We start from the raw sequence: 12,651 nt of genomic DNA, 5'->3' as shown, positions 1-12,651 counted from the left end.
AGACCCTGCACTGCTGCTCAGTCACTTCGGTGGTGTTTAGTGGTGCCTGTTCTGATTTAACATACTTGGGACACCACCTACTAAGCCCTCTACTAACAACAATAATAGCTTAGTCATGGAGCCAGACTGAGTGAGCGTCCCTCCCAAAGTGGAGACCGCCACCATGTCCCTCAAACAACAGCCCCCCATGAATCTGCCGACACTGAAGACATTGACAGGACTCACCCCAAGCACAGAAGTGGAGGGGTATCGAAACTGAGGTCACCATGAGAGCAGGGCATGAAGGCCACAGATTTTGAGACTGTTTTGTTTATATTGATGATGATGAAGGAGGAAGATGATGGTGACGATGACGCTATGAAGGTCCATTTTGGTTTGGGACTGCGTGACAAGGTTGTACTCTACGCTTCCAGTCATAATGATATCCAAGCGTTAACCAGGCCCGAGAGATACAGACACTTTCAGTGTTGGTCAGGTAATTAGAGCAACACACCCAAAGACGCAGCCTTGAAGTGGATGATACTCGACTGTGTGGTCCCAGTCTCCGCATTTTATTAATGATTATGATGATAATAATGATAAATAATGATACTACTACTGCTGATAATGATTAATGTTTATGACAATGACAATAATGATAATGATTCTTCTTATTATTATACACATTTATATTGTGCTTTCAAACCTCTCAAAGCTCTTTACAATAAGAGACACAAAGCACACAAGAACACACGCACACACACACACAAGAGCGCATGCGCACACACACACACACACACACACACACGCACATTTGCACATGCATGTATATACATGCACACACAGACATGCATGGAAGAAATAGATGTGGATCCACAGAAAACAGAAACTGTGGATGCCTTGATTTGCCTCCAGAATGAAGAAAATATAATTTGTGCTTTGATTGACTGATGATGACATAGCTGGAGGTGAAAGGTTGCAGTGTGATACTGTGGAAGGCATGTAGAATGTGATACTGTTGAACCCCCTGACTGCTGGACCTTGGTTAAGTGCAGAAGTTTGAAGTGCAGTTTCTATCTTTAGTGTACTTGTCAGTGGTGTCACTGGTTTTCTGAACAAAAGTAATGCAAGTTCAACAAGAGGAAGAAGTCTGTATTAAGAGTGGTGACTGACATCATGACCTGTAAGCTCAGTCTTACCTCAGTGAGGTGACAGCCCTTCACTGACATCCTGACCTGTAAGCTCAGTCTTACCTCAGTGAGGTGACAGCCCTTCACTGACATCCTGACCTGTAAGCTCTGTCTCACCTCAGTGAGGTGGTGACAGCCCTTCACTGACATCCTGACCTGTAAGCTCTCTCACCTCAGTGAGGTGACAGCCCTTCACTGACATCCTGACCTGTAAGCTCAGTCTCACCTCAGTGAGGTGACAGCCCTTCACTGACATCCTGACCTGTAAGCTCTGTCTTACCTCAGTGAGGTGGTGACAGCCCTTCACTGACATCCTGACCTGTAAGCTCTCTCACCTCAGTGAGGTGACAGCCCTTCACTGACATCCTGACCTGTAAGCTCTGTCTTAATTCACCGAGGTGACAGCCCTTCACTGACACCCTTACCTGTAAGCTCTGTCTTACCTCAGTGAGGTGACAGCCTTTCACTGATGAACTTTCTTCATGAGGGGCAGTGAAGGGGTTTTAGGTAGCAGTCTGGTAGTTGGAATGTGATAACAGTTTAACGTACTGCTGCCAGACAGCAAGTACCGAGGACACTGTCAGAGTCACCTGGCTTGGTCATGGTGAAATTGCACTGCTGAACACACCTCCAACTGTCTCCTCTTTTTTTCTTTTTTTTTTCTCCTCAGGGGCTTTTCCCTGCTACAGGTACTGTGTAACCCAGCGCCACTTGCTGTTAACACGAACATAATCAGGCATCTGATTTCCCTGCCCCATGATGGAGATAGTGGTGTTAACAGGGCACAGCGACAGGAGGAAGTAACTGACAGTGGATCCCTGTGTTGCAGTGGAGGAGGAGAGCATGGAGAGTGGGTCGTTCAGCTTTGGTCAGCGGTCGTCAGGACGCTCGTCCTTCAGCAGTGAGAACACCGGGGACGACTACAACAGCCTGAAGAAGAAGAAGGTCAAGGACAAAAGGCCTGGAGGGCTGCTGGGCTTTCTTCGGTATGTTGTGCATCCATGTGTGTGTGTGCATTCATGTGTGTGTGTGCATTCATGTGTATGCGTGTGTGTCTGTGTATGTGTACCTGTGTGCATCCATGTGTGTGTGTGTACCTGTGTGCATCCATGTGTGTGTGTGTGTGTGTGTGCACCAGTGTGCATCCATTTGTGTGTGTGTGCCTGTGTGCATCAATGTGTGTGTTTGTACCTGTATGCATCCATGTGTATGTGTGTGTGCACCTATGTGCATTGATGTGTGTGTGTTTGTGCACCTGTGTGCATCCATGTGTGTGTGTCTGTGTGCCTGTGTGCATCTATGTGTGTGTACGTGTTTGCCTGTGTGCATCCATGTGTGTGTGCCCATGTGTGTATGCATCTATGTGTTTGTGCACCTGTGTGTATGCATGGCTGGTTATGAATGAGAGTGTGTGTGTGCACGTGTGTGTGTGTGAGCATATGTATTTGACCTGAAGGCAGACTACGTCAGTGTGTGTCTGTGGCGCAGGCTGGGCAAGGGGCGTAAATCCACGGAGGACATCGGCCACAGTCAGGGTCGCTCTAGGTCACGCTCGGAGGAACGCCCCTCACACGTCCTCATCAGCCGCGACACAGACGGAACGGAGCGCATGCGAAAGTTCAGCCAGCAACACGCAGATGACAGGTAAGGAGGTGTGGGTGTGAAACGTCCATCACCCCCCACACCCCCGCCCCTTTCCCAACCCCCTGTCTTTACGCCAAATTTGGTATTGTAAAGCCGTGTTTGTCTGAAAATTCAATGATTTCAGACATATGTTCTAGCTCGAGGAAAGTGAATAGGACATTTTCAAGACTGTTGAACAAAATGCCTGGATGCTTCCGGGGGAAAAAAGTATTTTTTCTTTAACTTTGCAGGTACATTTTTTATTTGAAAAAAGAACAAACAAAATGAAATGGGTTACTGGCAAATTTTACAGAACTGTAATGAATCAATAACATATTTTCAGAGTGATATCTAGTAACTCAGGAATTAGATTTGAAACTTGAAAGAACCTCATTTTTCTTGCTTTATATTCGGCAGAATGGTTACTTCCCTTGGAAGTTGCTGGAAGTGACCAGGTTAACACTGTTGGAATGATCGATAAGCCTCATAATACTGGTTTGAAATCATTTCAGCTGAGCTTGTAAATCCTTAAAAGCAGATTACTGGATGCATCTTGGTCATACATATTGACTGTCCAGCTTGTCAGAAATGTTTGGACAAGGTACAGATTTGATTGAAAACATTTCGGTCATTTTCAAGAGCTTTTTCAGTAAAGCACCTGATGTCTGACACTCAGATGAATATCTGGAAAGAGGATTTTTGAATTGATGAAAAGGACATGTGGGATGCTACATGTTGTCTTGAGGAGAACACAGTTTTTATGTCGGGTGTGGAGGCTTGAACAGGAAATAATTTAATGTTATTTTCATGGTTGTTTTTATCTTTTTTTTATGCTGTTGTTTATGATTGCTAACAGTTTCGTTTTATTGTGATTTTTTTGGGTTTTTTTCTTTTTAAGGGGTGTGGTTGAGAGAGAGAAAAAAGAAAGGTAATGGTGGGCTGGTGGAGTCATGTGTCACATTACCAATAAAAGTGATTAAATTTTCCTTTGTGCATTGTTCAGTTTGTACAAGAACTTGACCAATTGTCTGTTGCAGCCACCTCCACGAACAGTACCGGCGGATACAAGAGCAGCAACAGCGGCAACTTCAACATCAGCAACAACTCAAGCAACAACTGCAACATGAACAGCAGCAACCGTTACACACACAACAACAGTTACAGCAACAGCAGCAACAACTACAACAGCAGTTACAACAACAGCAACAACAGTTACAACAACAACAATTACAACAGCAACAGTTACAGCAACAACAGTTACAGCAGCAACAGTTACAACAACAGCAGCTACAACAACAACAGTTGCAGCAGCAGCAACTGCATCAGCAGCGTCTGGCGTCGTCGTCGTCCCATCAGTCAGACCTGTCGTCCTCGTCACATTCCTACATGCACGGCAGCGGCAGTCGGACAGAGAGTCCCTTCAGGCCATACCAACAGGACCAGAAGTGAGTGACCCCTGCTGTGTATTTGTTCCTGTGTGAATTTTTTTTATCTTTTATCCTGCATTCTTCTTACTGCTGACCTTCACCTTTTAGAAAGTCTGTGCTAGAATTATATACGCTTACATATCTGTCTCTGTGTCACTGTCTCTTTCTCTCTGTCGCTGTCCCTCTCTCTTTTAAAAAAAAATTTTTTTTTTTTTTTTTATCTTTAAAAAAAATTCCTTTTCTGATATGTATTTCTGCTAACACCATGCTTTAATTTTATTTAGTATTGTGTAGTGTAGACCCTATTTAGGGTGGGGACGGATGTAAAAAAAAAGCACACCAGTGCTTATCTATTATCCTCAGAATAAAGAATTTTGTCCTGTCTTGTCTTGTCTTGTCTGTCACTGTCTCTGTCTCTCTCTGTGTCTCTGTCTGTCTGTCTGTCTGTCTCTCTCTCTCTCTCTCTATATATATATATATATATATTAACATGGGTTAAAAGGATAAAGTTTGCATAACCTTTCACTGCCACCAGAGCTGCGAATTCATATCCACTGTTTCTAGGGCTCAGGAGAGGATTTTTATCAGAAAGGCGAGGCCCAATCCTCTCCGTGTGCAGTTTTTAACCTTTCTCAGCCAGAGTCGGGAACCAGTTCACATCTGGGTGGAGTGAGGAGAGTCGGACTTCAGTGTCTTCTAGTAAGGACAAAACACCAGGTTGAAATGAGGCCTGGAACCCTTATCACTGATGAACACTGGATCAGACATATAAGGCCCAAACAATTCTGCCACAACACATTTTTGGGGGATTTGGGTTTTTTATTTTTTATTTTTTTATTTATTTATTTTTTTAATTTAAAGGAGGAGGAGAGGTTTAAAAAAAAAAAAAAAAAAGGGGGGGGGGGATACAGTTCATATCTAGAAAGTAGAAAATGAAGTGTGCACTCAGACTGTAACAGATCTTTTTCTGTTTCCTTTTTCTGTCTGCAAGTGTATTTGTTTCACTGTCAAAATAGGTTTTTTTCCACAGAATTGTTTGCTGTGGGTTTCGCTTTTTTTTTTTTTTCATGTTCTTAGTGCGTGCTGCACATGGGATTTATGTTTATCCTCTAATCTAAAAGGCTAGCACCCAAAACACGGGCACCTGTGGAGAGAAAAATCCTTACTCACTGAACGGTAACATGAACATTTGAGATGCTCCCCCAGGATCACCAGTATGGAAGTATTGGAACGAAAACCAACTGTTTTGCCAGTAGCTTCTTCCCAAAAGCAGCCAATGCCCTGGCTCTCAAACCATCCCAAGGTGTATTTGACAAGAGAACTGTGCAAATCAGCAACCATTTGACTGTAGATCTAGTCTTCAGCCCCATCTGTATGTAATGTTTAATGTGTGGCATATATTCAAGTGAGCACATGCGTTGATATGCTCTGAGTGAGTGTGTGTTGGGGTTGTGGGCATGTGTGGAGCATGCGCGTAGATACTTGCACTTATATATATATGTGTGTCAAAAATCCTGTTGTATTTGTGTTTGTAAATGATTTCCGATTCATGTTTGTACCCTAATTCCTCACAGTATTCCTTGTGACCCTGATACGCTTGGCACTAAAGACCTTCTCTGTCCCATGCAGGGCCCAGATGCCAGTGGTGCGAGGCCGACAGGGGGGCATGGGCCCCACGCGACAGAGGGGTGATGGGGGGGCGGGGGTTGGGGCTGAGGGGGGTCACCTGGCGGGGGCAGCGGCCTCGCGGGCGGAGCGCATCCAGCAGCTGAGGATGCAGCACCAGCAGCAGCACCGGGCGCGGCAAGGCATCTACCCCATGGAGCACAGCGAGGAGATCTATGAACAGAAACTGCAGGACGACGAGAGGAGGGTAGGTACTTCACTTATGACAATGATAATGATAGTGATGATGATGATAATAATAATAATGATAATGATAATAAAAATAGTTATAATGATGATGTTGATAATGATGATGGTGATAATGATGATGATAATGATAATAATAGTAAGAATGCGTCCGCCTAGGAAGCGAGAGAGAATCTGAGCGCGCTGGTTCGAATCACGGCTCAGCCGCCGATATTTTCTCCCCCTCCACTAGACCTTGAGTGGTGGTCTGGACGCTAGTCATTCGGATGAGACGATAAACCGAGGTCACGTGTGCAGCATGCACTTAGCGCACGTAAAAGAACCCACGGCAACAAAAGGGTTGTTCCTGGCAAAATTCTGTAGAAAAATCCACTTCGATAGGAACAACAAATAAAACTGCACGCAGGAAAAAATACAAAAAAAATTGGGTGGCGCTGTAGTATAGCGACGCGCTCTCCCTGTGGAGAGCAGCCCGAATTTCACACAGAGAAATCTGCTGTGATAAAAAGAAATACAAATACAAATCATACTATCAATACTAATACCACTTCTAATGATCATAATAATGATGATAATGATAATGTATATTGACACTCGCACCTCCCAGACATGAAGCTTTTGGTGCTTTTGATTGTTATTGCTTTTCGTCTCATCACAGCTCATGTCAGATTTATCTTACCACTGAAATCAGTCATTTGTGGGGGTTTTTTGTTGGTTTTTTTTTGGGGGGGGGGGGGGGGGGGGGAATCGTCATTACATTTACTTATTTCTAAATGTATAGGAACTTGAAAAATCGATGTCCAGTAAGTTGTGAAAATAGGAGGGAGTCACAGGTGGGAGTTAAGCCAGCGACTTTCATTAATGTGAAGACACCGCCAGCACCAAGGTTCATAGTACTTGCTTTGCTGTCAGACACAGAGCTTTCTGCCATTGCAGAGTGTGTGTCCAAAACTGCAAGTTGTTGCTTTTTTTATCCCCGACTGCAATGACTTAGCCCCCAGTGTTACTGTGCGGTTAGCTTGTATAACCAAGCAAGTTTCTGTGTGAATCTTTATCTTCTTTGTCATCTCATGGTACCATAATATCACTCAGTCGAGGGCATCAGTGTATTAGCTGCATCCTCTTAGTTTGTGTTTTTTTGGTTTGTTTTTTTCTTTTTATTATAGCCAAAAGTTTTCATTCCTCTGCTTCTTGTGGTTTTTTCATAGAAAAAAAATCATGCACTGAGAAAAAAATAAGGAAGAATGTATTGTATTGTATTGTATTGTAGATATATATATATATATATATATATATATATATATATATATATATATATATATACATACATACATTCAGATTACCAAACATGCAAACTGTCACTGACACACTTTCAAATATGTGTGTATACAAGCAGAATACACACACACACACACACACAGTAACACACACACAGTGGAATGAGTCATTTGTGTTGTGGTCAGCCAGAAGCTGGAGTCTGTTCAACGTCAGGTGGTGTAAGATTTCTGCCTGTGTGCTTGCCGCCACAACCCCCCACCCCCCACACCCCACCCTCTCACCCACCCACCTGTTCATAAGACACCACCCATGTATCTTTCCTCTTTATAGGATACTGCCTGTTTCTTCATTCACATGGCTTGTTTTTTTGTTTTTGTTTTTACTGTACCCTCCTGCATTTTGGATGTTGTGTGTAGCCTTGATTTAACAACTGCATCATATTCTTTCCCCTCAACCGCATCAGGTTTTTTTCCCCTTCAGTAAAACAGGGTTTGAAGAGTTTTGGAAGTCTGGAAAAAAAATTCTAGCAAAAATGTGAGAACCATCCAGGACTGGGAAAATCCAGGAATTCAGATTAAAACCTTGACCAGTGCCATTCAACAAACTGGCTTGATTTATTATACATACATATATATATATATATATATATATATATATATATATATATATATATATATATATATATATATAAGAAATGATTAAAAAAATATATATAAATATGATAAAAAGAGGATTGAAAATTGAACATTGATACAAACAAAAAAATCATGGAAATTGAACATAGATACTGGGATATCCACTGAGCTCTTTCATCAGCAGTGGTAGAAGACAAAAGTTTGTTTTGGTGTGGCTTTTGTGTTTTGTGTGGAAGACATTCAGTGTGGTCTGGAAAAGGACCTGAAGAAAGAATGGAATTTTGTGAGGTCACACCTACGGGGGAACCCTTCTTTTCAAAGACCAGCACTGGTCCCCACTCACACCCACTAGATCCTGGGACAGAACAGACAGATCAGGGTCCTGTGTAACTTGAGCCAGAGGCATGTAAGGACTGCTCACTGTGTGCAGCTGATAGGCCAGTGCCTCACTAGATGTAGAGGTGATAGAAAGGTGCTTCACTAGATGTAGAGGTGATAGAAAGGTGCCTTACTAGATGTTGAGGTGATAGGCCAGTGCCTCACTAGATGTAGAGGTGATAGAAAAGGTGCTTCACTAGATGTAGAGGTGATAGAAAGGTGCCTTACTAGATGTTGAGGTGATAGGCCAGTGCCTCACTAGATGTAGAGGTGATAGAAAGGTGCCTCACTAGATGTAGAGGTGATAGAAAGGTGCCTCACTAGATGTAGAGGTGATAGAAAGGTGCTTCACTAGATATAGAGGTGATAGAAAGGTGCCTCACTAGATGTAGAGGCGATAGAAAGGTCTTCAGCAGAGTGTGGCGCTTTTCGCTCCTGTCATAGCCCTTTTACACAACCTTCTCTTTCCCTTGGAATGAAAGTTTGTGTGTGCGCACACACACACGTATTCACACACACACATGCATGCATACACACACACGCACGCACGCATGCACACACACACACACACACACACACACACACACACACACACACATATACTAAAGCACTGAGCGCATCTTGCCACATGTCCATACCCAGCATTATTCCTCAGGCATGATGGCAAAGAGTGACCCACTTTCCTCCCTCTCTCCCCACTATGTGATACCTCATGTGGACCAACACAACTTGACTTGCACATTACATCCTTGTTCTTCCGGTAGTCATGGCAAGGAACAGAGCAACCATCTGCCCCGTGCATTGCTGTGCATTACATACTTTCATAAGGAGTTTCAGTTTCAATTTCTCAAGGAGCGTCACTGCAATTGGACGAATCCATATATACGCTACACCACATCTGCTGAACAAATGACTAACCAGCAGTGTAACCCAGTGTGCTTAGGCATTGAGGGAAAAAAAAAGAAAGGAAAAAGTATATATATATGTTGTTGTTTTTTATCTAAATCAAAAAATGATATTGATAGAGCTAAATAAAGTAAATAAATATGATTCTTTATATGATTTGGAAAACATTACTTTTTACTGATTTATGCAGGGACACTTTCCTTTGTTTAAATGAAATCTATACAGGTAGAGACAACATGGTTGATAAAGTTCAGTGTGCAATGTATTGTTTGAATGGTGTATACATGTGCAAACCTGACATGAAAAAAACCACAATTGATCAGCATGCCTAAGTTTAACTTTGTGTGTGTGTGGTGAAGGGTGGGAAGGTGAGCCATGATAAGTTTGCAGTTCAAGGGAATATTATGTAGCTGGGTCAATTTTTCTGTTTTTGTTCCTCATACTTGTGCCTGTCATTTATCAGCTGTGTTGAATTTTCTCATGGGAAGTCCCATTTTTGCTTGTGCGCCAGGGAAGTTAATGTGTTGACAAGGCCAGTCATGGAAATGTGATAGAGAACATAGTGGTTAAAGTGTGTAACCAGTTTAAGTAGTCTAGATCTGTGAATTAGCGTAATTTTCCAGTCCATTGTGTTCTGGCATATCATGGTGTCAATCCCCATTGCTTTCTTTACGTGCTTGTTTCTATATTTTGATGAAAAATCTAGATGGTGGAAACAAATGTAAACTGACGTGAATGTATTTTCTGGCTTTTGAGAGAACCATGGTCTGTTTGGTGTTATTCAGGGAGTAGAGGCTGTTTTAAACTGATTCTCAATTTCTGTTTTTGTCCCTCCTTTGGATGGGTGCAATAGCCGATAGGTTAAAGTGTTGGACTTACAATCTGAGGGTCCAGGGTTAGAATCTCGGTAATGGTGCCTGGTTGGTAAAGGGTGAAGATTTTTCCAATCTCCCAGGTCAACATTTGTGCAGACATGCTTGTGCCTGAACCCCCTTCGTGTGTATACGTAAGCAGAAGATCAAATACGCACGTTAAAGATCCTGTTATCCATGTCAGCATTCAGTTGGTTATGGAAACAAGAACATACTCAGCATGCACACCCCAAAAAACAGAGTATGGCTGCCTACATGGCGGGGTAAAAACGGTCATACACGTAGAAGCACAATCATGTACATACGAGTGAACGTGGGAGTTGCAGCCCACGAACGATGAAGAAGAACCCATCCTCTAGAATCGATATTAGGGATTGTTTATCTGGCGTTTGAAGAGAGAGAGAGAGAACCAGTGTATGAGAGAGGCTATGTAGAGAGTTCCTGTTGCAGTACACACTGTCTGAGAGAGGCTATGTAGAGAGTGCCTGTTGCAGTACACACTGTCTGAGAGAGGCTATGTAGGGAGTGCCTGTTGCAGTACACACTGTCTGAGAGAGGCTATGTAGGGAGTGCCTGTTGCAGTACACACTGTCTGAGAGAGGCTATGTAGGGAGTGCCTGTTGCAGTACGCACTGTCTGAGAGAGGCTATGTAGGGAGTGCCTGTTGCAGTACGCACTGTCTGAGAGAGGCTATGTAGAGAGTGCCTGTTGCAGTACACACTGAGAGAGGCTATGTAGGGAGTGCCTGTTGCGGTACGCACTGTCTGAGAGAGGCTATGTAGGGAGTGCCTGTTGCAGTACGCACTGAGAGAAGCTATGTAGAGAGTGCCTGTTGCAGTACGCACTGTCTGAGAGAGGCTGTGTAGAGAGTGCCTGTTGCAGTACACACTGTCTGAGAGAGGCTATGTAGGGAGTGCCTGTTGCAGTACACACTGTCTGAGAGAAGCTATGTAGGGAGTGCCTGTTGCAGTACACACTGTCTGAGAGAGGCTATGTAGGGAGTGCCTGTTGCAGTACGCACTGTCTGAGAGAGGCTATGTAGAGAGTTCCTGTTGCAGTACACCCTGGCAGCGGAGGTGCACCACAACCCGCGGCCCCAGAAGCCCATCCACTACAACCTGCAGGCCGAGATCCACCACGACCCACACCCCCCCACCTCCCACGACCCCCTCCGCTACGACCCCCGCGCCGAAGAGCCCCCCCACCACCACTACCACAGCCCCCGGGGGATGGGGGAGGGGGGCTACGCGGACTCAGAGCTGCACCATGCCCCGCGGGGGGGGCTGAGGGGGGACCTTCAGTTGGACCCCCGCCTGGTGGAGGTTCACCGCAGCCCGCGGGGGGAGGTTGTTCACCGTCACCAGGCCGACGTGCACCACGACCCCCGCCTCTTGGAGAGTCACGACCCCCTGGAGCACCGGTCGGAGATGCACCGGCAAAACCTGCGCGCCGAAATCCACCCGGCGCCCCCCCGGCGGGGGGAGATGGGGGGCCACGACCCACGGTCCCACCTCGCCGTGTACGACAGGGGGGGAGGGGGAGAGGCGGGCGGCACTTACTCTCACCAGTACAGTCGGTGAGTAATGTGCGGTGTGTGGGAGGAACTGGTGAGGGGAGATAATGCGTACGTTTGCTGCAGGTGTGTGTGTTTTTTCAAGCACTTGCATGTATGCACGCTTGCCCACAAGCATGCTCAGATGCTCGTGCGTGCACATGTTTATCCACATACATGATCACACACATGCATATCTCACACACACACACACACACACACACACACACACACACACAAATGAAAAACGTTTCGTTTCTTATATCAGTCACACATTTATACAGACACATGTGCATACGCACACATGCTGTCTCACACACACACACGTTCACTCATATGCATGCTCACTCTCACATACACGTACACACATGCATGTTCTCTTACACACACACATATGCTCACACTTGTATATGCTCACACACATGCTAATGACATATGTGCATGCATGCACTGAACTACTTTACCACTAACTTTGTCACTTATATTGACAGAAGCCCAACACACACACATACAGAACTAGCTTTGTCACTTGCATGAACAAAAGTGGAAGGATCTTTCTGTCCAAAAGAGAGTGGCAAAGTATAAATGTGTGAGTAAAATTTGATGATAGTGCTTGATAAGTGTAATGTCATTCGTGCAATCTTTGGTGAAATTTTAATTCTGTGCAAAGATCATCAATTCAAGAAGAAAACTAAGTCAGTTGCACAGATGTTTTCCTGTCTTGATTTAGGCAGGTGTAGTCCAGTGAAGGAATAGATAAGATTTTACTTTGTAACTGTTTCTCAGTGCTTGCAGTTTCTTTGAAGGCAAGTTAGTGCATTTATTTGTCGAGATCTTTGATCTTGGGTTCACAGAGTGGCAAGTGTACAAATGTTGAAAACATCATATACAGCAACTGTGTACGCATCTATGGTTTTGTGTGATATTTGCATGCAGTAT

General features: G+C 44.3%; 1 protein-coding gene across 1 annotated transcript in view; it reads left to right on the top strand.

Annotated features, from left to right (window-relative positions):
* The window catches only part of LOC143293506 (uncharacterized), a 109,142-nt gene that overhangs the window by 83,426 nt on the left and 13,065 nt on the right, over positions 1 to 12,651 (top strand). The window contains exons 17-21 of the mRNA XM_076604407.1: positions 1,999 to 2,155; positions 2,658 to 2,813; positions 3,830 to 4,237; positions 5,849 to 6,092; positions 11,219 to 11,736. Coding sequence (XP_076460522.1) covers positions 1,999 to 2,155; positions 2,658 to 2,813; positions 3,830 to 4,237; positions 5,849 to 6,092; positions 11,219 to 11,736 — 1,483 coding nt within the window. The remainder of the gene's footprint in view (positions 1 to 1,998; positions 2,156 to 2,657; positions 2,814 to 3,829; positions 4,238 to 5,848; positions 6,093 to 11,218; positions 11,737 to 12,651) is intronic.

Source organism: Babylonia areolata, chromosome 19 (assembly GCF_041734735.1).
Source record: "Babylonia areolata isolate BAREFJ2019XMU chromosome 19, ASM4173473v1, whole genome shotgun sequence".
In the NCBI taxonomy this organism is placed as follows: domain Eukaryota; kingdom Metazoa; phylum Mollusca; class Gastropoda; order Neogastropoda; family Buccinidae; genus Babylonia; species Babylonia areolata.
Note: the sequence above shows the minus strand (reverse complement) of the source record. Positions and strands in the feature narration are given on the sequence as shown.